General features: G+C 41.1%; 1 protein-coding gene across 3 annotated transcripts in view; it reads left to right on the top strand.

Annotated features, from left to right (window-relative positions):
• The window catches only part of Senp5 (SUMO specific peptidase 5), a 36,520-nt gene extending 9,255 nt beyond the window's left edge, over positions 1–27,265 (top strand). For 2 of the 3 annotated variants that reach the window (XM_034515043.2, XM_076942785.1), the window contains exons 2-10: positions 534–2,059; positions 5,779–5,884; positions 6,011–6,149; positions 6,336–6,383; positions 10,273–10,350; positions 18,617–18,754; positions 20,974–21,057; positions 22,468–22,518; positions 23,432–27,265. In XM_034515043.2, coding sequence (XP_034370934.1) covers positions 565–2,059; positions 5,779–5,884; positions 6,011–6,149; positions 6,336–6,383; positions 10,273–10,350; positions 18,617–18,754; positions 20,974–21,057; positions 22,468–22,518; positions 23,432–23,542 — 2,250 coding nt within the window. In that variant the 5' untranslated portion in view covers positions 534–564 and the 3' untranslated portion in view covers positions 23,543–27,265. The remainder of the gene's footprint in view (positions 1–533; positions 2,060–5,778; positions 5,885–6,010; positions 6,150–6,335; positions 6,384–10,272; positions 10,351–18,616; positions 18,755–20,973; positions 21,058–22,467; positions 22,519–23,431) is intronic. The other variant, XM_076942786.1, reaches the window with a different exon arrangement.
• The last annotated feature ends 512 nt before the right edge of the window (positions 27,266–27,777 follow it).

Genomic DNA, 27,777 nt, shown 5'->3' with positions numbered 1-27,777 from the left:
GCTATTCATAGTTACAGTTCCAGGAGTACAACATCCTCTTCTGGCCTCCACAGGCAGTAGACACTTAAAAGTGGTGAGCCTATATACATGCAGGTGAAATATATTCATGTACATACAAAAAAAAATTCCCAGAATTAAGAAAAGTTTTTTGTTACAAGGTGTCTGGCTGACGTGGAACTTACTCCATAGAATAGGCTGATATGGAACTCACAAAGATTGAGGTTTACCTAGCCTCGGCCTCCTGAATGCTGGGATAAAGGCATGTGTGACCACACCTTGCCAGAAATGATTCTAGAAACATCTCCACCAGAACCAAGAATAGAGAAAATGGGGTGTGATAAATGTTCATGCCTTCCTTCTTCCCAGACCTTGCAATGGGAACCTCAGTCAGGTAGGATGTCCTTAGAGCTGACAGAATAAATTGAAGTGCACAGGTTCTCTTTCAGTTTTTGATCTTAATTGCTATATGTCTTTATGACATTATACTTACATTGAAATTTAAATTTTCTTTATACTTTTTTTTTCTTTCAAAGGTACATCTAGTTCTCATTATGCATCAGAAAAATGAAAAAACAGAAGAAAATTCTATGGAAGAAAGGAATTCACTTAGCCTTTTCTGAGAAATGGAATGCGGGGTTTGGAAGCTTTAAGAAGTTCTATTTTCCCCAAAACTTGTGCTTTCTGAAAGCTAAACTGGGAAGGCCAGTTGTTTGGCATCGGCAGTTGAAGCATTTCCAGTGTAATAAGAAGGGTTTTCACATCCAGAAAACATGGACCCAGGATGTACCACTTTGTTCAAAGACGAAGTCTGGAGTGGCTACTCAAAATGTTAGTACTTTGTTCCCCAAAGTGAAAGGAAAGGACACTAAACACTTCATTTCCTCCTCAAGGAGTCTCCTGAAATTCCAAACAGATAAATTACTGTCTTCAACAAAGAACTTGGACCATGAATACTGTAGAGAGAAAAGCCTTCTGAAGGCAGTTACTGGCTTGTCAGCAAATACTGTTTTAGGTAAGGCCAATGGTCACAAACCTAGCACAGACCCACAAGCTTCAGACTTTCCCATGAAGTTCAATGGGGAGAGCCAAAGTCCAGGTGACAGTGGCAAGACTGTGGTCTTGAACAAACATAGAAAGCAAGTTTGTTATGGCTGCTACCAAGGGCTAGAGCACCACAGGAACAGGAGACCCCTGATTCCAAAAAAGTTCCAACTTAACCAACATCGAAGAGTCAAAGTGTCTCTTATGATGTATGAGAAATTATCCATGATTAGATTTCGGTATAGGATTTTCAGATCCCAGCACTTCAGAACGAAAAGCAGAGTTTGCAAGCTAAGAAAAGCCCAGCGAAGCTGGGTGCAGAAGGTCACTGGGGACCATCAAGAGAACCTTAGGGATATTAACACTGAGGGTGGCAATTGCAGCTCAGTTCCTTCCCTAGAACCTAAAGACCCTTGTCGGTGTCAGCCATACTTTCCAGACATGGACAGCAGTGCTGTGGTGAAGGGAAAAAACTGTCATGTGCCTGATGGCCACACTAAAGAAAGCCCTGTCTTGGACAAGGAGCATGGTTTAGATGAAGCATTCCCTGACCAGCAGAATGGCAGTGCCACATACACTTGGGACCAGGCATCCTCTTCTCCTAAGTGGGAGTGTACAGAACAGATTCATGAGATCCCTTTGATGGAACATCCTAGTGACAAATTCACTCCGGAAACTGAAAGAGCACTTATGACTCTGGGTCAGGAAAGTGGGACAAGTGCTGTCAGCGACGACAGAGTGAAACTGTCAGTGTCTGGAGCAGACAGATCTGTGAGTAGTGTAGATGGGCCTGTGTCTGAGGAGCCTGATCAGAATGAGAACTTCCAAATGGAGGAGGATGGGTCTCTCAAGCAGAACATTCTTAGTTCTAAGCTGCTGGACCACCCTTACTGTAAAAGTCCACTGGACGCTCCCTTGGTATGCAGTGACCTCAAAGTAGAAAGCCAAATGGCAGGTGGCAGGAGCAGCCAGACAGCGTCTCCAGTGGATGATGAGCAGCTCTCGACCTGCCTTTCTGGTATGCACTGTTCTTTGTTGCCCACACTTGCTATATGCTGTCCTTTCCAGAAGAGTCTTGGGTTTATCTCCTACAGATGGCTTTCCTTGAAATCGTTAGCTGTCATGATGCCTTTTACACTGCTCCATATATAGCTGTTGCTTAGCTCTCTGCTCAGTTTGCTGATAGACACTTGCATTGATTTTGCTGTAAGGGTGCAATGAACCCTCTTATGCAGTTGTTCCTGTAAGTTAAATTACCATTCAAATTGCTGCTAAAAGAATATTGGTACTTAAACATTTTAAGGGAGGAGCATGGGGTAAGGGGATAACATCTGAAATGTAAATAAAATATCCAATAAAAAATATATAAAAATAAATAAATTAAAAAAACATTTTAAGAAGATGGTCAAATTACCTTTCAAGAAGAACTGGTTTAAACTTAAGTTTTACCAGGCTTACAGATTACAAATGAGAATCTTATGCTTTTGGGTTTTAAGATTGGGTATCTGAGCCGGGCAGTGGTGGCGCGTGCCTTTAATCCCAGCACTTGGGAGGCAGAGGCAGGTGGATTTCTGAAGTTCGAGGCCAGCCTGGTCTACAGAGTGAGTTCCAGGACAGCCAGGACTACACAGAGAAACCCTGTCTTGAAAAAAACCAAACAAAAAAACAAGAAACGATTGGGTATCTGAGCCAGCTCTTCAACCTTATTACATTTTAAAACAATTTAAAATTTTAATTTAATTTTATTATTGTATGTACATGCATGACGTTTCTGGGTGGGTGTGCATGTCACCATGCCCATGTGAAGATCAGAGGGCAACTTTGTACAGTCAGTATTTTTCCGCCTATATTTAATTTCTCCCTTAAATGTAGTCTTTTCAAATGTTAAGGTTTCATGACTTCTGTTGGGGCCATTTTTTCATGGTCAATAAGACCACCATATAGAAACAAGATAACTATTAAGCTGTAAAGGCTGGGAATATGGCAAAAATGTATACCCTTGGAGCTGGAGAAATAGCTTTGAGGTTGACAGCCCTGGATGGCCATGCAGAGGATCCAGGATCAGTTCCTAGTACCCACATGACAGCTCAGGAACATCTGTTAACTCTAGTTCCAGAGGTTCTCATGCCCTCTTCTGACCTCAGTGGGCATCAGGCATACATGTGGTATACAGACATACATGCAGACAAAACACCGTACACATAAAATAATAAAAATTTTTAAAAATGTTATGTGTTTTGTTCTTAGCTTAGAACCTCCAAGTAGACTTGGGTGGAACATCAGAGATAATGATTTCAAAAATCCTAGGGCTGGGCTGTGGAAATGGTGCAGTGGGTAAAGGGTACAGACGCTTACTGGCCAGCCTGACAGCCTGCGTCCAGTCTCTGGAAGGAGAGCACCATCTCCCTCATGCTGGCCTCTGGCCTCTGTCTGTATGCTGTTTCCATGTGTACTTCACTGCACATACACCATGAGTGAATGTAATCAAAATAAAATAATAAAGGGCTGGGGGGGCAAGTCTGTGGTTTGTCCAGCATGTTTGGGGCCCTGACTTGGGTTCCCAGCATTACAGAGAGTTGGGAGCCTCTGATGGGAGTTTAACTCTCTCAGTACAACAGAGTACTCTGAATTGCTGGCCTGGCAGAAACCATTGGTGGAGCCACAGAAGGAACTGGTCGCGAGTTTCCTGTAGTAGCCCAGAGTCATTTGTCAGCTTCATAGGCTGCTGGTCTCACTCTGCAGCATCATCCCCAAATGGTGTTTCAGTTGTTGTTAAGGCATTTGCTTTCTTTGTTACTATTTAGAAATAATGTTGGGGTTTGTTTCCTGGGGACTTTTGCTTAGTGGGTCATCATGGAGACCACTAAATCACTATATTCATAAGTTGACTTGAAGACTGCCTTCAATCAGGCTGAAAGGTCTCATTAGAAATTCTGCTCTTCTTGGCTCAAATATATGTGTGTGTCTCTGTGTGTGTATACACATACATACATACATACATACATACATACATACATACATATCTCAAATGGTAGAACTCTGCCCACTATGTATCAGGCCCAGGATTTGATCTCTTGTACCACAACTAAATAAACAATAAAAATTATTTTTAAATTTTTATTCCCAATTTTAAAAGAGGCCTCTCTAGAGCTGGACCTGGTCCATAAGGCCATCTTAGGCAGCATGGAGGGGAAAGGCCTTGCTCCCTGTTACCAGTTAGCTCACAGGGTCAGTGTCACGAGGGACATTAGTAGGTTTACTGTTTGTTTGGAGATAAGGTCTCACCATTAGTCTGGGATTCACTGTGTCATGAAACTGGCCTCCTGAGTGCTGGGATTACAGGCCTGTGCACTGAGCTGATCAGATTGCTGCTGAGTAGTGGTCGAGTTGAATGCCTTTAATCCCAGCACTTAAGAGGCAGAGGCAGATCAGATCTTTTGAGGCTGGCCTGATCTACAGAGCTAGTTCCTGGACAGCCAAAGCTACACAGAGAAACCCTGTCTCAAAAAACTAAACAAACAAAATAGTCAAGTTGCAATAATACAATAACAATCTTACCAATTTTACTTTTATTTTTTAATAAAGAAACTACTCTTTTAACTACTGGGGGAAGGAAAGACATTTAACTATATGATCAGTGCTCATCTTCTCCCCCATCCTGTCTAAGAGGTAACATTTTGCTGTTCCCCTGGTATCTTAGTCACTGTTCTATTGGTGTGAAGTGAGACCATGGCCAAAGTAACTCTTATAAACGGAAGCACTTACTGCGGCTGACAGGGTTAGAGGTTTAGTCCATTGTCATCATTACAGGCAGCAAGGTGGCATGCAGGCATACATGGTGCTGGAAAGGAGCTGAGAGCTCTACACCCCTATCTGAAGGCTGCAGGCAGAGAGACACTGGGCTTGGAATAGGCTTTAGAAACCTCAGACCCACAGTGACACACTTCCTCCAACAAATAGCCTGAAGGGGCCATTCTTTTTTTCTTTTTTGTTTGTTTGTTTGTTTGATTTGTTTTTGAGACAGGGTTTCTCTGTGTAGCCCTGGCTGTCCTGGAACTCACTCTGTAGACCAGGCTGGACTCAGAGATCCGCCTGTCTCTGCCTCCCAAGTGCTGGGATTAAAGTCGTGCGCCACCACTGCCCAGCTGTAGGGACCATTCTTAAACCACACCTGCTAGCCCAGAATTCCTGTGCCCAAGTGATCCTTGGCCTCGGCCTCTCCAATAGCTGGAAGCACAGGAGTTTAGCACTATGCTTGGGTTTTTAGGAGTTCCTAAGGAGAGGTTTTTTCTTCAAGGTCCCACTATGGAAATAGTACTCGTGACTAGCCACTTTGGAGTGTGTCAGTAGTTTAAAAATACTGTGATCTAGGCATGGTGGCACACACCTGTAATGTCAGAGTATAGGAAGCTGACTAGACTAGACTCAGTCTATACACACATGCACACGCACACACACAAACACCCTCCTCTGATGCCCCCTAATTGCTTGCCCAGCTTTTGGCTAAGATCAACTGAAACAGCAAAAAGTGCTGTGAACATTTCTTCATGGGTTACAATGATGAAGGTTCAAAATACCTATTTTTTTAAAAATGATGTTACTTTTTTTTTTTTTTTTTTTTTTTTTTTTTTTTTTTTTTTACAGATTATGGTTCTATGCTCTCTGTAATAAATGTAAGTTATGAAAACAACTTTGCTGAAAAGAATTTCCATGTTTTTTTTTTTTCCTTTATGTAAGGATTCCTAGATGAGGTTATGAAAAAGTATGGAAGTCTGGTCCCACTCAGTGAAAAAGATGTCCTTGGGAGATTAAAAGATGTCTTTAATGAAGACTTTTCTAATAGGTATGTCAGTGATGCTAAAGATATTACTGCCATACATGACTTTCCCCTTAAAAGAAAAGAGATAATTAATTATACATTGAATAAAATGCATTTCATTTTAACTTTTCCTTTCAAAATCTGTTTTAGAAAACCATTTATCAATAGGGAAATAACAAACTACCGGGCCAGACATCCAAAGTGTAACTTCCGAATCTTCTACAACAAGCACATGCTGGATATGGATGACCTGGCGACTTTGGACGGGCAGAACTGGTTGAATGACCAGGTCAGTGCATGTGGGCTCTCAGGGTAGAACTTGGCACATGGTGTTGGCCAATAATATTTTTGGGCTGGCTTTCCGTTTATCTTTAGAAACAAGGTCTTATTACCTTCACTATATTCAATCTACTCCTCATCCTGCTGGAGTGTTCTGAAGTGTGCAGGATTCATCAGCTGGTTTTACTTGTTACAGGTTATTAATATGTATGGCGAGCTGATAATGGATGCAGTCCCAGACAAGGTAAGTGGGAGCTTCTTGATGAGCATCCTTGTATTATATTATATAATACAATATAATTATATATAATATATATTATATTATATTATATTATATATACATATTATAATATATAATATATAATATATAATTATAGTATATAATATATATTATAATACAATAATTATATTGTATTATAATATTGTATTGATAGTAAGTGGTGCTTAGATTTTTGTGGTTTTTATTCTTTTGTTTGATTTGCTTTTAAACACTATGTTAATTATTTGACATTCTTTAGATTAAATGGGTTGGATTATGTCTTGACTGCATTAGAGTCTGCTATGTTTTCTATCAAATCACTTCTGTTGAAGCAGAATGCGGTTGCATATCCCTTTTATCCTAGCACTTTGGGAGGCATGAGGCGTGAGGATTCTTGGCTACATAGCAAGGGCTTAATGCCAGACAGCATGGGCTACAAGAGACCCTGTTTCAAGAACAGGGTTTTTTGGTTTTCAAAAAACCAAAAAATCCATTTTTTGATCAAAAAAATCACAGTGCTCATATTTTCTTCTTTACTTAGTTGTGTTTATTTTTACAGAACTTACTTTTTTTTTTTTTACAAGATGTGTTACAGATTTTTAAATAAAACTTAATCTTAGGGCTAGAGAGACCAGAAGAGGGCATCAGATCCCATTACAGATGGTTGTGAGCCTCTATGTGGTTGCTAAGAACTCAGGACCTCTGGAAGAGTAGCCAGTGCTCTTAACCTCTGAGCTGTCTCTCCAGCCCCAGACTGTCTTTTTTTTTTTTAAACAAGATGGCTCCAAAGACCTGACAATCTGAGTTCAATCCCTGAGACTACATGCTTTCTGGCTTCTACTGGCTTACTGTGGCACCTGTACTTGTGCCTGAATTTAAAAAAAAAAAAAAGTGAAGAAAACCCTTGAGTATTTGATTTAAATTTAGACCCTTTAACTTTGAAGTAATTTAATTTACTTTAATTTTGTTTTTATTGCTTTCTTAAGACAAAGTCTCTCTATGTAGTCCCGACTTTGTTGGAACTCGCTATGTAGACTAGGATGTCTTTGAACTTACAGAGATCTTTCTGCCTCTTTGTCCTGAGTGTTGGAATTAAAGCCCTTTATCATTCTCTTAAGAAAACAGTTGTGGCTGGGCATGGCAGTGAACACCTTTAATCCCAGCACTCAGGAGGCCAGAGATTGAAAGATGAAATTAATTGATTAATTCCAATAATAAGCACAATTCTTATTTTTTTATTTTTTTTTTTTTTTTTTTTTTTTTTTTGACAGGGCCTCTTCTGTAGAGCTCTGGCTGTGCTGGAACTCACTGCTGTAGGTCAGCTGGCATTGAACTTAAGGCCAGCTTCCTGCTCCAGTGGAAATGCTAGGGTTAGAGGTGTAGCCCACTACACTCAGCTCTTTGGGGTTGTTTGTTTGTTTGAGATAGGGTTTTACTACATAGGCCAGGCTGGCCGAAGACTCAGAGATCCATCTGTATCCGCTTCCCAAGTACTGGGTTCCTAGCTCTTTTGTAAACAGTGTGTATTATGTATCCCAGATTGGCCTTGGATTTGGGATCCTCCTGCCTCATTTTCTCCAGTGATGGGATTAAAGACAAATGCTACGATGGCAGGTTACATAGTTCTTAAAAGAATTTGCTTTAGACTTACTTGAGGGCATATACAAGCAGGTTGCTAGCTTTACTAGCTAGGTCTTGTGGTGGGGGTGGGAGGAGGGTGGGGAACATGAGAATTTTGATTTTTATATTCCTAGATGATGTTGTTATTCTGGTCTGGTGACTACAGCTGAGATTTACAAGCACCAAGGGAATACAAGTTTTATGCTTGAAGAGAGTCAAAGTTAGAGGGAATGCTCTGTGGGACTAGAGTTCTTGTCTACTCTATGAAAGAACCCATGTGCAGTCTCTAGCACTGACTAAGAACCCGTGTGCAGTCTCTAGCACTGATAAGTGGCAACGATAGGAGCACTAAGTCAGATGACAGATAAAACCAAGACATCTAAGCTTCGGATGTAAGACCTGAGGTTTCTTTTGGCCAAGGTAATTTTTATAGATAGAAATGATTATACAAACCAGGCAATGGTGGCGAATACCTTTAATCCTAGCACTCAAGAGACATAAGCAGGTGCATCTCTGTGAGTTCAAGGTCAGCCTGGTCAAGAGGGCTAGTTCCAGGACAGCCAGGGCTACACAGAGAAACCTGTCTTAAAAAATAAAAAGCAAAAAGAAGAGGAAAAAATGAATTAATGATTCTCTTAAACTCCAGGGTAGGAATTGTAAAACTAACCTAGTCTGAAGGGTGTGAATTTGGAGACTCTCTCCTCTTTAACAACCATGAAAAAGCACAATCATTTCTTTTTCTTTCCTTTTTTGGTTTTCAAAACAGGGTTTCTCTATGTAGCCCTGGTTGTCCTAGAACTCATCCTGTAAACTCATCTACCTGCCTCTGCTTCTGGAGTACTGGAATTAAAGACATGCTAATAATGCCAATGAAACTCTGAAACAGAATCTCCTGTTAACTGTATAATGTATTTTCTTTCTCTTGACCTCCCTCCCTCCTTTCTTCTTCTATATTTTTTTAAATTTTTTTTTCAATTTTTATTTTAAGTGAATTTGTGTTTTTCTGGATGTGTGTCTTTGTAAAGGTGTTGGATCTCCTGAAGTTAGAGTTACAGACAGTTGTGAGCTGTCGTGTGGTTGCTAGGAATTGAACCTGGTTCCTCTGGAAGAGCAGCAGTATTCTCATTTGCTGAGCCATTTCTCTAGCCACACACACTTTTTTTTTTTTTTTTAAGATTTATTTATTTAATGTATATGAATGCCCTGTTTTCTTTCTTTCTTTCTTTCTTTTTTTTTTTTTTTTTTTTTTTTTTTTTGGTTTTTCGAGACAGGGTTTCTCTGTGTAGCCTTGGCTGTCCTGGAACTCACTCTGTAGACCAGGCTGGCCTCGAACTCAGAAATCTGCCTGCCTCTGCCTCCCAAGTGCTGGGATTAAAGGCGTGCGCCACCACTGCCTGGCTGAATGCTCTGAAGAGAAGCAGATCCTCTACAAGATGTTTGTGAGTCCCCATGAAGTTGCTGGGAATTGGACTCAGGACCTCTGGAAGAGCAGCCAGTGCTCTTAACTGCTGAGCCATCTTTCCAGCTCCCCACCCCACCCTTTTTTTTTTTTTTTTAAATAATAAGTTGTTTTTGGGTTTTTTGTTTTGTTTTGTTTTGTTTTTTTAATTAAAAATCTAGGCCTGGCCAGATATGGGTGAATGAATGTCTTTAATCCTAGCAGTCAGGAGGAACAGTCAGGTGGATCTCTGTGAGCTGGAGGCCAGCCTGATCTACAGAATGATACCCAAAGGCTGCATAGAAAGATCCTGTCTCAAAAAACAAACAAACAAACAAACAAACAAACAAACCAAATGAGGATGAAACCGGCCTAGGAATGTAGATTAGTTAGAAGAGTACTTGCCTCATAGGTACAAACCCCTGATTTGATCCCTTAGGCCATACAAAAACTGGGTAGGGCAGCACACACCTGTAAACACTTGGGAAGTAGAGACAAGAGGATCAGAAAGTCAATACCATCTTTAGCTATAGTAGAGGTTGAGGTCAGTCTAAGTTACATGTTAAAAAAACACCAGGCATAGTGCTTCATGCCTTTAATTCCAGCACTCATGAGGTAGGCAGATCTCTGAGTTTGAGGCCAGCCATGGTCTACAGAGGGAGTTCCAGGACAGACAGGGCTGCACAGAGAAATATTATCTCAAAAATAAGAAACAAACCAACAAAAACTTTTGGTTCCTCTTTCCATTTTCTTGTGAAGTTGAATGTGGGTGCAGCATCATGTGATCTGGCTGACTGTGTTTGCTCTTTGTTCTAGGTCCACTTCTTCAACAGCTTTTTCCATAGACAGCTGGTAACCAAAGGCTATAATGGAGTTAAGAGATGGACTAAGAAGGTATTCTGTTTCCTTTTGTACTGCATTTGAAATGGATAACCTACTAATGGGAGGAATGAAACTTACTGACATTATGGTGTCAGTTAGAACTTTCATGAGAGTGTTTAATATTTTCTGTCTTAATATTTGGAAATTAAGACTAGTAAACTCTGTGGGTTAGAACACACTGTAAGGAGGGAGCACCAGTCTAGGAGTTGATGATTGTAGCATTACTATTCGCCTGCTGGCACTTGGACAAGACATTCAAGTTGTTTTAAATTGCTGACTGGTGTAATACAATGCTCAAGTAGTTAAAGTCCCCTCACTCTGAGAACCTTTGCTTTGCAAATGCTTTTATCACTGAGCTACAGATGTTAATGTAGCTCAGACTGGTCTCTAACTTGCAGTGCTCCTGCTCAGCCTCCCAAGTGACTTAGAGTCAATTTTTTTTTGGTATTTTGACAGAATTACCAATAAACTCAAATTCAAATAATAAATGTAGAAATAATTTTGGTTTTTGTTTGTTTTAAAAGGTCTCAGACTCCTGTAGCTCAGGCTGCTGTCATACTCAGTATGTTCCCTGTGTTGACCTGGAGCACTGGGTAGGCAGCAGCTAGCATACTTCTCACTTTTCCAGGTGGCTGGGAGGATTGGAGAAGTTGAGTCTTAGCTCGACTCTGTAAGCCTATGAAGAGGTAGGAAGGGCAGAAGTGTAAGGCAGGTCGGGCTATGTGAAACTCTTTCTGTTTTATGTTATTTTAAGAAGATGCTGGGCAAGGTGCCACTTGCCTTTAATCCTAGCACTCAGGAGGTAGAGGCAGGTAGATTGCTGTGAATTCAAGGCCAAGCCTGACCTACATAGCAAGTTCCAGGCCAGTCAGGGCTTTATAGTAAGATCCTGTCTCAAACCAACCAACCAACCAACCAACCAACCAAAACAAGGGTAATTTTTAAGTCAATGGATGAGGTTCATTTCTTCATAGACATCCCAGGCTGGCCTGAAATTCACTTCCTAGCTGAGAGCAACCTTGAGTTCTGATCCCTCTGCCTCTACATGGGACTCTGGGATTACCAGAATGAGGAGCAGGATGCCTGATTTATGTAGTACTAGGGATCCAGTCCAGGGCTTTGTGGATTGAGGTAAACACTTTATCAAGTGAGCCATATCACCTAGAAATGACTCTATCTGCAAATCCTAGAGTTCATTGGCTAGTTTGGTGACTTAACTAGCTATATCTTGAGCAAACATCCTAATTATTCTGAAAGTCAACCCTTCTCTGTACAAGAGACCTGTGGTCTTTACTTTGTTGGAAGAAAAATTAGATTATATTTAGCAAGCCACTAAATATATTTTAAAACACATAGTAAAATGCTAATTGTCATGATTTACATTGAAACTCACCAAGCATGCATTTCAGTTTTTGATGATCCAATCACCAGGTTCTTTTTTTTTTTTTAAAGAAACCTGGAAAAAGAAAGATTTGTAAGAAGATGCTCATGAGATTGCTAATTTTAGTAAAATTAAGCTTTTATATAAATTGATACCTCAGCTAGGTGGAATTTTAAGCCATTGATAATAAGCCTTATGGGTTTTAGTTACTATTTCTTGTAGTAAATATATTTTAAACTGATAAAATATTAACAATGCCAAAAATTAAAGACATGCTTTTAATTTCTTAAAGATTTTTAATTTTTATTTATTTATTTATTTTTGTTTTTTTTTGAGACAGGGTTTCTCTGTGTAGCCCTGGCTGTCCTGGAACTCACTCTGTAGACCAGGCTGGCCTCGAACTCAGAAATCCGCCTGCCTCTGCCTCCCAAGTGCTGGGATTAAAGGCGTGCGCCACCACTGCCTGGCTGAATTTTAATTTAATTCTATTAATATTTTTAATGGTGCTAGAGTGATGCTGGCTCTGGTTAAGAGCACTGGCTGCTCTTGCAGAGGACCCAGGCTTGGTTTCTAGCATCCCCGTGATTGCTTACAACCATCTGTGACCCCAGTTCCTGGGGCACTGGGAATAGATGTAGAATATTTACATTATGCAGGTAAAACGCTCAGCACATAAAATAAGAATGAACAAATTAATAAAAACAAAGATGCTCTGGAGGTGGAGGTAAGGTGGTCATGATCCGCCCTGTGGATGCTGTGCAGAAGTGGCTCCTGTCCCTGCCCTCTAGTCACATTACAACCGCCGTGTTGGTGCTGGTTTTTCTGAGATGGGTTTCTCAGTGTCGCCTTGGTTGTCCTCAAATTTGCTGTGTAACCAGGTTGGCCTTGAACTCAGAGATCTGCCTGCCTCTGCCTGAGTGCTGGGACTAAAGGCGTTCAAGAGCACTGCTCAGCTCCAGCTTCTATTAAGCTTTCTCAGAGTTGAACGGCAATAGTTATGTTTCTGGGATTGATCATTTGAAAACCAAAGGTTAAACCACACCCCATTTGTCCCTCCTTCAGTTATATGCTGCTGTGTGTTTGCTTTCTTGCAACACCCAAGTTCCTGTGCGCAGTATACTCTTTCTCTATAATTTCTCCCTCTCTCTCTCCCTCTCTTTTCCTCTCTCTCTCTCTGTCTCTGTCTGTCTCTGTCTCTCTCTCTGTCTCTCTCTCTCTGTCTCTCTTCTCTCTCTGTCTCTCTCTCTTCTCTCTCTCATATTTCCTGTGTGCATTATGATATCCTCTCTATAATCACTCTCTCACTTATTTTTTTGTTTTCTTTTCTCTTCTGCAAACCTAGGGTCTTTGTGTGTAGCCCAGTTTGGTCTTGGAACTCATCATTATCTTGGCTTGGCTCCCCAGTGCATGTCCCATGATGGGACAGAACTGTCCCATTGCTCCTGGCCCCTCTTACCCTTTATTTTTTCTGCTTCCCAGTATACTTCACTGTCTGGTTTGTAGAATGTATTTTTTGTCCCTTCTCTCTACTGGGGTGAACTTTTCTTGAGAGGCATTGTTTTTATAGAGTAATTCCAGAGCAGTGAATGACTGTGAGGGTGTGAAGGTAGACACCTAGACACGGGGACAGCACACTCTAGGAACCTGGGTGTGGAGGCCATGGATCTGTAATCCTAGCATGCAGAAGGCCAAGGTGTAAGAGTGGTGTAAATGCAATGCCAGCCAGGATTTCTGGATCATGTCTCAAAAAATAAGACCTAAGATCTTATTGTTCTAGTACTGTTTCTAGTTCTAACCATATTGTGGAATTCAGTTGGTTTTAGAGTAAATTCAGGTTTTAAACATTTAATAAATTCCCCTACCTTTGGGGTGTGTGTGTGTGTGTGTGCGCGTGCGTGTGTGCGTGCGTGCGCGCATGTATGTAGAGACCTGAGGACAGTTTTGGGTATTGTTCTTCTAGGGAGCCATCTATATTGCTTTTTGGCTTGTTTATTTTTGAGGCAGGGTTTATACATAACCTTGGATGTCCTGGAACTCAGTATGTAGAGATCCACTTGCCTCTACCTCTCAGTGTTGGGATTAAAAGCATGTTTGTTCCTAGCCCACTTTGTGTTTTGAAACAGGGTCTATTACTGCCCTGGATTTTGACATGTAAGCTGGACTGTTTGGCCAGCATGCTCTAGGAATATAACTATTTTAGTCTCTCCTGAGCTGGGATTGTAGCTGTGCCTACACACCCAGCTTTTTACATTCTAGCCTGGGGATCAGTCCAGAGCAAACATGTGACCACTGAGCCCTTCCCTAGCTGAGGTTTGCTGAGCACTTTTCTAGGTGGTAGCTGAGGAAGACAGCTTTGCTCTGTCTCATGGCCCAGTAAATGAAAGCTAATGAGAGAATGCTTCATGGAGCTTGCTTGTGAAGACTGCGGAACAGAAAGAAGGAAGGGGAGTATGGCTTTGGTTTGTTTGTTTTTAGACATATATGTCCTTGGCTGTCTTGGAACTAGCTCTGTAGACCAGGCTGGCCTCAAACTTGAGAGATCTGCCTCTCTGTCTTCTCTGCTTCTCTGCCTCTGTGCAGCACTGCCTCTGCCCCTCTCTGCCTCCTGAGGGAGTGCTGGGATAATGCCTGGCTCCCAAACACTACTAACTCTAAGGTCACTATGTAGGCATGATTGCTTAGAGACCATTAGCCATTGGTGACCCTCTCACTTTGTTCATTCTCCCTTCCCTGGCTCCTGAAGTAGAAGGTTGGGATTGAGAGTCCTTACTGTTTGGCCATAGGTGGTTTCCCTGGCAATCAGTCCCCATCTCCTTTGGGCTTTCCCCTAAATTACCTCATTAACTTAAGTCCAGTGCATTTAGTTCTCTTTCATTTTTGCTGCTTCTCTGATTTCCCCACCCCTACCCCACCCCAATACTGTCTGTCTCTCTCTGTCTCTCTCTCTCTCTCTCTCTCTCTCTCTCTCTCTCTCTCTCTCTCTCTCTCTCTCTCTCTCTCTCTCTCTCTCTCTCTCTCTTTCTCTCTCCCCTCTTTTCTTCTTCTCTTCCCCCTTGCCATTCTTTACTTTCTCTCTCACTATATAGCCCAGGCTGGCCTCTAACCATCTTTCTGCCTCAGCTTTCCAGGCTGCATTGTTTACTTTCCCGTAAATGGAGTAGGAATCTTTTAAAGAGCTCTGGGTGAGATTCAGTGTTTGTTCCAGGAACCCTGAAGAATATCAGACTTGATGGGGGTAAGATGGGGGTGGGGATGCTTGTAGGACCTAGAGTGATAGCAGGACAGGTGTAAGACATGAACAGATAAATGTGATGTGGGTGAAGTGCACACACTTTGATGGTGTCCTCTGTGTGGCTGAAGGAGAGCAAGTGTGAAGGAGTTCTCACTAGAGGAGCTGTGGTGGGCAGCCCACTGTTTAGGATTTGGTAGAACTAAAAGTACAGATGCAGGGGCCTGGGATACAGCTCAGTAGTAAAGGACATGCTACTACGTGGGAGGCTCTGGGTTCTGTCCCAACAGAGCATATGTGTATTTATGTATATATTGCATATCACATATATGTGGATGTATTTCAGCTGGAAATTTTACACAGCTCTGGAAGATAGAGGTGAGCAAATGCTATAAACAGAATAAATGGTTTTCTTGGTGGAAAAAGCATATGTTCATGGGAAGTATTTGAAAAATATATATTTGTTTATATACTTTGTTAAATGAAAATAAATTATTCTATTCTCTAGATTCTCAAATTAGGATAACTAAAAAAAAAAAAAAATTCCAACCATGTGTTAAATGCTAAGAAACTAACAAAATAATATGAAAATGGGTGCTTGAAAATAAATTGATACTTAACTAAAGTGCAAAGCCAACCGAAGTGAAGCTGCTGTGCTGGTACATGCCTTCAATCCCATCGCTCCAAACTGAGAGACATGTGAATCTGAGAGTTCAAGGGTAGCCTGGTCTACATAGTGCCCTCTTCTGACCCTTTCAGACAGCTACACTTACATGCTTGTATACACAGCACCTTCAGAAACACACTAATAAACATAAAGTGTATATAATGACATCTCCCATTGAATAACCTAGTAGACAACACATAAGCATTCCATATGATTGCATTGCCACACTGTAGAACATTATACCCTAAAAAGTGAGATGGCTCAGCTGGTAACATGGTTATCCTCAGCCCTGACACTTGGACCCGAGTTCAGTCCTTGGACCCCATGTTGTTGAAGCAAAAAACTGACTCACAGGATGTCCTCTGACCATGTCCTGTGACATGCACTGTCTGTGCACACAAAAATACATATTTTAAAGTGCAAAAGCCATCAGGTGTGCCAGAACACATGTAATCCCAGCCCTGGGGAGGCTGAGGCAGATGGAGTGTGTATTGAGTTCCAAGACAGCCAGGACTACATAGAGACCCTGCTCCAAAAATCAGAACAAAAGGAGAAACATTTTTTAAAGTTTTTGGGTTTTTTTTGTTTGTTTTTTTTTTTTGTTTGTTTGTTTGTTTTTTTTAAAGACAGAATCTATGTTTTTCTCTGGTTCCCCTTTATTTCCCATATAGATTCACGGTATGTATGGACCCAAGCTAGCCTTGAACTTGTTTCCAGCCCAGCTGCATCTGTTTACTTTTTTGTACCTAAGGGACATTTGTATGAACTGATCTTATACTTGTCCACTAGAAAGTTGTGGAAACATTCTCCTCTTACTATGAATCCAATTGAAAATTAAGGACCAGAAGATCAAGGGTGGCAGCCAGGGAGGCTGCGTGGATAAGTTCCCTACAGTGCAGGCATGGGGACTTTTACAGAGCTTCAGATTCAGGAAGAGACTCTGTCTCACACAGTCAGAAGCAATGGAAGAAAGACAGCTGATGCTGGACCTCTGTGCGCATGGCTGAGCCCCTGCTCTGTATACAACGTGTACACAGACACATGTGCTGAGACACAGATCACATGAATTTCAAAAAGACAACTGAAGCTTTGAAGGAGCCTTGTAGGGTCACACCTAATAATCCTGACTCTAAGGAGGTAGAAGCAGGAGGATCCAAGGAATTTACACAGTGAGTTCAAGGTTTTTCCCAAATACAGAAGAGAAAAAAACTAATGTCTTCAAATCTCATTATTACTAAGTAGTCACCAAATGCAATTCCAGAAAGCAAATAAGTTAACAAAAGATACAAATAGGGGAAAAGACGACAATAAAAGTAATAACAAAATATGAAAGAGCATTTTAAGTTTTAAAATTGTATTTCTTTATGTGTTTCAGTGTGTTAGTTGGTCTGTATGCAGGTGCCTGCATGTTACAGCACACACAGCAAGGTCCTAGGACAACTTTGTAGACTAGGTTTTCTTCTCCTACTTTTAGGTGGGTTCTCAGGGATCAGAACTTGTCATCAGGCACAGCGAGCATCTTTATGGCCCCGAAACTTTTACTTTAAGATAGGATTGTATGGAGTTAAACAGACATCCCTTGAATGCATAGTTCTTTTACTATAGACATGAGCTACCGTGCCAGGCTTTTTATTCACTGCCTTTTAGATAGGGTCTCCTGCAGTCCACTTTTCCTTGAACTCTGCCTGTATCACAGGATGACCTTGAACCACAACTCTTGCTATTACCTCCCAAATGCTGGAATCACATGGAAGTGCTATGATGCCCAGCTAACTCATTTTTTACAAGTGTTTTTAAAGTTTGTTATCCTTTGGAAAATTTTTTTAATTCTTTTGTTTTGTTTTGATCCTTTGGAATTTTTAATTATCGATTTATTTATTGTGTGTCAGTGTGTGGATACCCAAATGCCATGATACAGGTGTGGAGTTCAAAGAACCTTTTGAAAATTGAGAAGACATGTTTTATGAAATAAGGGCATGCTAGGATTTTAAGGATATATTTGAGCTAAAGGGCATATATTATTATCAAGAACATTCTCTCCATTTTAATATTGAACACGTGGGAATGATAATAATAGCCAAGACTGGCTAAAGTATGCTGAAGCACATTTGTATGAGTTTTCATATCTGTCTGTCTCTGTCTCTTTGAGACAGGTTCTCTGTATAGCCTTGGTTGTCCTGGATCTAACTCTATAGACAAAACTGGACTCCAACTCAACAGAGATCCACCTGCGTCTGCCGACTGAGTGCTGAGATTAAAGGCAGGCACCATCACCTCCTGGCTTCATGTTTTCTTCCTATTTAGAACTGTATAAGGAAACATGTTTTCTACATGTTATACTCTAGGAAATCAGGGCATAAAAGGAGAAACAAAACTGACAAAACAGAAGTAGAAGAACCAAACTTTGAATTTCAGATTTACATAAGATTGCATGTTTTATTAAAGCAAATAGTTTTAAACAAACAAACAGAACCCCATAAAGGTGGAAGAACCAACTTCACAGAGTTGTTCTCTGAACACACACATATTATGCATGCACATCCACATATGAATAAGAATTATGCTGAGTCGTTTCCAACAGTTGACAAGCCTCGGTTCTGTGGGTTGATTAAAAATAGAAGTAATGCTTTTCTATTCCACTCCTCTTTTTAATATTTTAACTTAGTAATTACAACATGGGCTTTAAATTGAGACATAAGAAACTTGATGATTTTGCTGGTGGTGCACACGTTTAATCCTAGCACTTGGGAAGCAGAGGCAGAAGGATCTATGTGAGTCTGAGGCCAGCTTGGTCTTCAGAGCAAGTTCTAGGACAGCAAGGGCTACACAAAGAAACTCTGTCTTGAAAAACCAAAAGCAAGGGGAAAAAAAGTGAGACATAGATTCAAGTTCTGTTTCACCACTTCCCCACTTTATGATTTTAGCAGGTCAAAGGGCAATATGTGAACACCATTGTTGGTTCTGTAGTGATGGCTCTATTTCTTTTCTTTCTCTTAACCAGGTGGACTTGTTTAAAAAGAGTCTCCTGTTGATTCCCATCCACCTGGAGGTCCACTGGTCTCTCATTACCGTGACACTCTCCAGTCGGATTATTTCATTTTATGATTCCCAAGGCATTCATTTTAAATTTTGTGTAGAGGTAAGTTAATATTCTGCTGGTTTTATTTTTATCTGTGGTTGATAATGATAAAGCTCTAGATAGCAGTAGAAGTTAGCAGCTGCTCTGAGGGTGACTAGGGGACAGTGTTCAGGGCAGGGCGACTGAGCTGTCTGGGCTGAGGCCCCCTTTGGAGAGGTGTGCTCTATTTGGGGTCAGCATTTTTTAAGGAAATGCAGAAAAATACAATTTTTCCTTTCCCTAAAAAAATGCTTGAGTATGCTTAGAAACTATTTTTTCTTCATTTCTTTTAGAGCTAATATTACTTCAAATCTTCTAAATATGTTAACACAAAATACTAAAGAGTTCAGGTAAAGACATGATCTTACATAGCCCAGGTTGTTCTCAAACTGGCCAGATAACTTTGAACTTGTTGGTGTTTTGCCTCTGCTTCCCAAATGCTGGGATTACAGTTCTACATCCTCACACCCTGTAGAGTTCAGCTGATACCAGCAAGAGTGTAGCAAGATGGGAGGCACATTCAGCTTTCCTGGGTTTTCTGCATAATGAAGAGTATGCCTTATGTCAAGCATGGGGGTGCACACCTTTTGTTCCAGCACTTGGGAGGCAGAGGCAGGCAGATCCCTGAGTTCAAAGACAGCCTGGACTACAGAGTGAGCTCCAGGTCAGTCAGAGCTACACAGAGAAACCCTGAAAGCAAAACAAACAAAAAAAAGGGGGCGGGGGAGAAGAATTTATTTACTAAAGTAATGGAGCCTGTCATCTGGGTGTACTGTAGTAGGGATGTGCAAAAAAGCCTTTAGGGTGAAGACTTTAGAGCTTTAATTATTTGGAGAATCAAGCAGACTCAATGTTAAGAAGAGTTCAGTTCTCACCAAACAAAAATTGCAGTTTTCATCACATCAGTTTGCCAAGATTTTTTTTTATTCTATTGATTAAAGGTCTCCTATGTAGCCCATACTGGCATCAAACATATAATCATCCTGCCTACAGCCTCCCAAGTCCTAGAATTACAGTTTACAATACCATGCTTGGTGTTGAGACCAAGTCTAATATATAGCCCAGGCTGACTGTCAACTTGCTATGTAGCCAAGGATATCTTTGAACTCCTGGTCTTCCTGCCCTTACCACCTAAGTGCTGAGATGTCAGGTGTGTGTCACCATACCTGCTTTACATGGTGTTGGGTTGAATCCAGGGCTTTGTGCATGCTAGGCAAGCACTTTACCCACTGAGCTGCATCCCCAGCCCACTAACAGGACTTTGAAAGGCCCAATGAGCTTCTCCTAGAATTCACACTGCAGAACTATGAGCATGAACTTGAAACAGTGAAGGCAGACTCATCTGTTAGATGTCAAGGCATGTTATGAAAAGTTTACAATTAAAATGTTATTTATATAAATATAAAATTATATTTATATTTAAAAGTTATAGGCTTGCATTATATTAATTATAAGAACAGATAAAAAAAAACATTAACATGCTGGCCTTGGTGGTACATGCCTTTAATCCCAGCAGTCAGGAGGCAGATACAAGATCTATGAATTCTACCCAGTGAGGGCTACATAGTGAGACCTTATCTCAAAAGAAAAACAAACCATGAAAACCTGGTTACATTTTGGCGTTTTATTCATTCACAGAGTAGGGAAGGCCTTCTTACAGAGAAGAAGAAAAAAACACTAAGGAACAGCTTGATAAATGTAAATGTATCATAAAATCTGTTAGTGTCAGATTTGGAGCTGTAGCTCAGTGGTCCAGTCCAGGTTTACCATATACATGGTGATCTGCACCGCCATTAAAGAAATAACTACAGGTCATAAAGTTAGCGGGTAAGTGATGGACTTGAAAAAAATGTTTGTGATATTTAATTAACTGAATCTCTACAACTGAGTAAGGGCTGGGAAAGGGCCTGAGAAATGGACAGAGAGCTGGGATGTTCTTCACTTAACTTGTTACTAATGATTTCCGCTATGCTCGCTTTCTGTCTTTAGATACAAGGTTTCAAATGTAGGAAGTTGACTGGTAAGGTGTTCTAATCCAGTGTTTAGTCTTGAGTGACACTGGACAGGCATGAGGGAAAGCTCAGAAGTAAAGTTCCAGCTGGAAGCTCTCAAATATAGACGTCACCCACTTGTACAGACCTCCTAATTGGTGGTGGACAGGGTCCATGTTGTCACCAACTAATAGAGAACAACATATGTGTTGTGGTTTTTTTTTTTTTTTTTTTTTTTTTTTTAACCAGAATATAAGAAAGTATTTGCTGACTGAAGCCAGAGAAAAAAATAGACCTGAATTTCTTCAGGGTTGGCAGACTGCTGTCACAAAGGTAAGAATGGTCCAAATGAAGCTCCAGCCTGTGCATGGGAGGCAGTGATCCAAGAGTGGGTGCCTGCTGGGACGCTTGAAGATGGGATGAGGAGAGCCTCCAGGAGGCTCTAGGTAACTCAGAACAAACCTGTTTAGCACTTCTCATCTTCAGGCTCAGCGTCCTAGCACTTGCTGATAGCAGGTAGCATCATGTAACTTGGTATAATTAGTAATCATTGGTGTTCTATGGAGAACAGAGTTTTGGTGGAGAGTGGCATCTTACCTTGTAGTTGTAATTTCCATATGATCCATATAGACTCAGACATGTGCTAAATGCCTATCTGGGTCCACAAAGGGACCAAGATGGGGGCTACTTTCCAAGAACATAGGTCAGACCCACTGTGTTGTTTGGTAGAGGGCCCAGTCATGCATAGTCCCTCCCGTTGTTCTGTTTCCTGGTAAGGATCTCACTTGTCCCTCATAACCTGTGTGTCAGGCAGGTCCTTAGGGATAAGCCACATCTTTATTTTATAGACAACAAAACTGGACGTTGGAACTATTGTTAGAGGCTGGTCCTTGAACTCAAGTCTGCTAGATTATTGACCCAATGCTCTAGGCAGGGTCTTGAAACAAACGTTAAACCCTAGGCCAAAAGATCAATATTAGTTCCCCTTTGAACTGAGCTGAATATTAATACTTTAAAATTGAGCCATTGTTTTATGTTTCTAACCACCTGCATACTAGTTCACATCAGAAAGGAACTTTATTTTTTAATTGTCTGATTTACTGATTTCTCCTCTAGCACATTCAGGTATTCTGCACCCCTCCAGGGTCTTTCATATTTCTGTCTAGATACCAGTTCTTTGGGAAACATTTCTTTGTCTTTATGAGTTACTTCAAAGAATAAAACAAAATTGTTTAATCTGAGGTGAAATGTTAAGGCTTCCAAGAACTTTATGAGGTAATTTTTTTCATTGCTGTGACAAAATACTTAACAAATGAAGGGAGAACGGTCTTCCTGTGGCTCAGAGTCTGAGCCATCTGTCATGGTGGGGATGCATGGCAGCAGAGGCATGAAGCTGCTGCTCACTGCTGTGCCAGGAAGCACAGAGGAGTGAGCGATGTGTCCAAGCATATGCCTTCTGATCCACGGGGCCCTTGTTTCCATGATCAGCCCAACTAATTAGGTTGTAAGAGGTTTTATAATTTGCTTTTCTTGTTTCCCACATTTAAATTGTGGTTGCCACTTGAAAGATGCTTTCATGTGGCCATAGGCTTCCCTTGGTAAGGTATTTAAATACTGGAGGTACAAACAAGCTGTCTGGGACAGAGGAGTTTCTCATCTCTTGCTCATTTACTCATGGAGACAGTTTTCTTCTGTGAAGAGATACTCGATCTATTTTAACGGTCATCTTATTTTTCCCGTCAGTGTATTCCACAACAGAAAAATGACAGTGACTGTGGAGTCTTTGTGCTCCAGGTAAATACTACTTCTGACAGTGTGTGAGTTGGTTGTTTTATTTCAAGACAATAAATGATAGTCCTGTGTGTATACAGTATTAAACAACACTTTCCCTTTGTTGCTAGGATACTCTGGTTTCTGTATTTGCAGATGTAATCACTAGGAAGAACTGCCTTTCTGGGACAAGAATGGACAGGGGGTCTTATCCATGTCTTAAGGGAGGTTATTCTGAGTGCATCAGAGAAGTACATGTATTTATGGGAAAATAATTTTACACTTGAACTCAAAAGAGATTTACAAAGATCTTGGAAGGTCACCCCACTGTACACCTCATGCCTCATGAATGTTACTCTCCCTGTGAGGTCTCTAGGTGCAGGCTCAGCAAGGTGCCCTTGGGGAGAATGGAAGGATACCTAGCTAGTCACTTGTCTGGAAAGCTACTTCTCATTTGGAAGTCATTGCTCTAAAACAGTGGTGCACTCCTTTAAGCGACAGTAGATGTCTGTGAATTTGAGGCCAGCCTGGTCTACAAAGCGAATTCCAGTACAGTCAGGGCCGGTACACAGAGAAGCCCTGTATTAAAAACAACACTATGATTTTACAAGACCCATAATTTTTTTTAAGGTTTATTTATTATTTAATGTATGTGAGTACACAGTCATTCTCTTCAGACACACCAGAAGAGGGCATAAGAGCCCATTATAGATGGTTGTGAGCCACCATGTGGTTGCTGGGAATTGAACTCAGGACCTCAGGAAGAACAGTCAGTGCTCTTAACCGCTGAGCACCGAGACCCATAAATGTTATTCTGCAGTTTTAGACTGTTAGGTTGTGTGTGTGTCTGAAAGGTCGTGGGTGGGGTGGGGCTGTGCATGCCTCTCAGGTATCTCTGGGACAGTATTTTTTTTTTTTTTTTTTCCTTTTTTTGCAGTACTGCAAGTGCCTCGCCCTAGAGCAGCCTTTTCAGTTTTCTCAAGAAGATATGCCTCGTGTGCGGAAGAGGATCTATAAGGAGTTGTGTGAGTGTCGGCTCCTGGACTGAGACTCACTCAGCAGGGACTCCAGAAGGCGCCATGTTGGAGCAGATGGTTTGTTACTTGAATCTCCAGACACTTACTGAATCTTTACAGATATTTCAGATTGGTGGTATTGGGCCACTTATTGTTACCTCAGATTTATTTTTGCCCTTCATTTCTCCTGCTATCATGTACTTTTTTTAAATGTTCAATTTAGTTTCATTTTTAACTTTATGGATTCCATATGTCCCTCCCATATTTAATATTTATTATCCAAACGCATGCATATAGACAGAGCATGCAGTAAAGAGTATTACAAAAAAAAAAAAGCCTAGTAGATTTGGTGCAGCTTTTGAAACATAGTTAGATATGAACTGAATACCGGTTTAAAAGTTAACCCCAGAACCTAAAAATGCAAGATGTTTTTGATACAGCATAGCTCAGAGTAGATGTTCCCTATGGCATAAAGGGTAGCTAGGGGTGCTGTGGAAAGCCAGTCACATTTCATTTATACCAGCAGCAGCTTTGCTGATAGTCCTCAGAGTCTCCACCATGAGACATATTCCTTCTGAAGGTGAGAGGGGCTGTTTTGCTTAGGGATATGGTGCTTGCAAGCACAGTGCTGATTTGAGAAGAGTGAAGGTATGAGGGGAAAAAAGGCAGTGTCCTGGGTGCCAGTTACCTTATTTTTTAAAAATCTGGGGGAGGGTTGTTTTGTTTTGAGACAGAGTCTCACTATGTAGCCCAAGCTGTTCTGGAGCTTACAGTAGCTAGGCTGGCCACAAACTCAAGCTAAACCTGTCTGTCTCCCCAGTGCTGGTAATATAGGTACATACCAATACACTCTACAGTACGATTCCCATTTTGGTTTTAAGAATTATAATATGTAGATTAAATCTCATAAAGGCTTTTCCTGAGACATTGAATTTTCTTGGATATTTTTTTTTTTCTGGGTTTGACTTGTAAAAGAAAACTTAGCATCCATCAAACTCATAGTTAAATAAATGAGAATTTGGCTTTTCATGGAAGTAATTTGCTAGTTATCATCTCTCTGTGTTACTGCCCATGTACTCCAAGGCATTTAAGATTTACCAAAAATGTTCCTACTTCAAGGCATATAAAATACAAACATTCAAAGTAGAAGACTGGCATATGGTCTTTTGCAGATGGTGGGAGAAGAGGGGAGGGAAGCAGCACTGAGGTCCCTGGGAGAACAGTGGCGAGGGATGTTCTCTCCAGTCTTCTCTGGTGGTTCAGTCTCCCAGGGGGATCTTTTGGCTTCCACAAGAACAATCTGAATCCTGTACTCAAGAACTGCCCTGTTGATTGAACAGGCTGTACCGTAGTCCTGTCCTGTGGACTAGGACTGAAGTGGTAGAGCTTGCATCTTTAATCTGGCCTTTTGTGATATGTTTGAAAGGAATGTAAGATGCATATTAAGCCAAACCATTTTTCTTTCTCCCAGAATTGGAGGGAAGCATAAGAAACTTGAGTAGAAAACTACCAAGTACATGACAAGAGTAACAGCTTAGTTAGGCATGAGATGTTTGTAAAACAGAAAAGGCAAAATGGCTGAGTAGGGCTTACTGCCTGGGGCAGTGAGTAGGGCTGGATCACCTAGGTTTACATGCAGGATTCTCAGCAGCAGCACGGACACAGGGCAGTAGCCATAGCACTCTTCTCTCCTCAGTTAGCCAGACTGAGTTCTTAGCATAAAACCAGATCAGCATTTTTTTGTGCTTCAGGTCATTATAAAGACTGAGGTAGAGGCACTTTATGTTGCTACAGGTTAAGGTTGTGTCACCACCAGGGAAGATGAGAATTTAGATAGGGGAAGATGTCTTTGTCTCTGTAGAGTGGACACTGGGGAGTGGACACAGCCTGTTTGTATGTTAGGCAAGTGCCCCACCACCACTGGCCTACAAGTTTAGCCTTCTTTATATATTTGTATTTTGAGACATGGTCTCATGATATTGCCTAGGCTGGCCTCGAGTTTGCTCAGTGGCTGAGCCTGGTTTTCAGTCTATATTCCTGTTACCCAAGTAACTAGGATTACAGGCCAGGCTGTTTGAAGATGTTTGGGGAAGGGGTTTGGGGAGAAGGGTCTTCTGTGTCAGACAGCCTCAAAAAAAAAAAAAAAAAAAAAAAACTCACCGTGAAGCTGAAGATGTCCTTAATTTCCTAGTCCTCTCCCAGGTGCTAGGATTATAGGTCTCTGTCACCATGCCCACCTAAGGATGAAGTCTTAAGACTTTCAGACATAATTATACCAGCATGAGCTTCTTCAAAATTTATGTGTAAGACGCTACTGTGGAATTTTGTTGGTGTCCCTATACTGAAATAGCCAATAGTAAGATGACTGATTCAAATGTCTTAAGGAAGTATCTCACTTCCCCAGTCAGACAATTCGTGCACAAGTTACAGTTGTGTTCCTTTGAGATTCTTGTTTAAACAGGGTCTTTTGTTTAGCCCAGGCTGGCCTCATACTTGCAGTCCCTTTGCCTCAGCGTTCCAGATGTTTAGATTACTTGGTGCATCAGCATGACCAATGCCTGGGACAGTCATCATGCCCCAAGCCTGAGTTGCCACTTCTCTAGTCTGAGAAGCTGTCTGATATATCAGCTGTGAGGTATGCAGGAATGAACAGACTCAAGCCATCCAGGTTCACTCTTTCCTGTCTAGCATGATAGGACACCTTCAGTTGTACTATTCAGCTTGCCTTAGCCTCCATGCTGGGGGTTTTCAGTATGTTCTATACCTGTTTCTGTTATTAGTTAGACGTGGTTTCATCACACAATTGTTCTTTCTCTTCTTGTAATTACATGTAAACCTCTGTTTAGCTTTCAAATCCTAGATTGCAGAATCTTTTGATGTTTGCAGTAATGCTTTACTGTCACTGGCTTGGCACTGAATTTTGATACCCATAAAGTACTACAGACTTTATGTCACTGGGGATGAATGTAAGCCTTGCACAGACTTAGAGCTATTCATATATGTATGAAGAGCCTTCAGCAAGCTGCCCAGTCCTCATGGGCAAACTTAACCTGGCTGTAGTTGCGTCTTCCAGTAGCATTTCCTTTTGTTAAGCCTCTAGCAATCAACATAGACTTAATTCATCTTTCAGTTTCCTTAGGCATCATGGAGATTTAACTTTCATTTGGCCTCTCAAGAAAGAGAAAAGTTGCTGCCAGTAACTTCACAGCACATTTTTGGCTTTGCACTGTATTCTCTGTTTACTATTGAACATGAGTAACATGGTCATCGTGAGTTTATGGTTGGAATGCAACAGTAACAGAGCTAACTAGGGACACAGCCGGTACTAGTCTGATGTGACTTGTCCCTTTCCTCTGCAGCTGGGGCTCACTGCTTCTTCCCTGCCTTAGGAGCCATTGGGGGTCTGAGTGGGTCAGAGACCATGAGTTAATAGTGTCAATTAAATACACTGATTTATCTGCTGTGCTTCGTTATGTTAAGAGACCAAGTTAATCAACAATTATAAAGTACATAGTTTTGCTATGTGCTAGGCTCTGCCTCCTGGCTGGTAGATATCTAAGATCCGAGGAATAGCATCCAAGAAATGCTATTGTATTTGGGGGTTACAAAAACAGACCTAGACAAGTTGTTCACTTGAATGATACCTGTTGGTCAGAAAGATTTTATTACAAGATTATGATCATGTAAAATTAGTCAGTACTCAACCCTTCTAGCAAAATATTTTTTTGAAAAATAAAACTAAATGCCTTTATAAACATGTGTTCTGTTGTGTTGAATAGCGTGTATTGTGTGGTGGATAGTGTATTTCTTAAGGTCATCCAGTGGTGACAAGGCTCACTGAAGACCAGTGACCATTGCAAGCCCTCCCTAGCTCCACCCACAGAGCTGTGCTGCAACAAAAGCTCCTTCCCTTCTTGGGCCTGCTCCACTTCCTCCGCTATCACAGCCATTTGTCATGTGCAGCTATTGAGTAGAAAATGGGCCTGGTGTGACTACAAACTCAGGCTTCAGCTTTCTTTTTATTGCCATGTGTGGTAAAGCACACCTTAATCGTTCATTTGTTTTGTCTTTTCTTTGTGTCATTCTGGCTGCCATGGAACTTATTCTCTAGAACCTCCTGCTTCTGCCTCCTAGTGATCCCTAGATGGACGAGAAGTGTGCCCTACCAAGGTCAGCTAAGTCATTTGATACTGTTTACTTAGAAGTGTTCTGCATGTAAATGTACCATGCTGCATGCAGTACTCATAAGACATTGGATCCCAGAGAA

Source organism: Arvicanthis niloticus, chromosome 12 (assembly GCF_011762505.2).
Source record: "Arvicanthis niloticus isolate mArvNil1 chromosome 12, mArvNil1.pat.X, whole genome shotgun sequence".
Taxonomy (NCBI): domain Eukaryota; kingdom Metazoa; phylum Chordata; class Mammalia; order Rodentia; family Muridae; genus Arvicanthis; species Arvicanthis niloticus.
The sequence above is the reverse complement of the archived record's forward strand: the minus strand, read 5'-3'. Positions and strand labels throughout refer to the sequence as shown.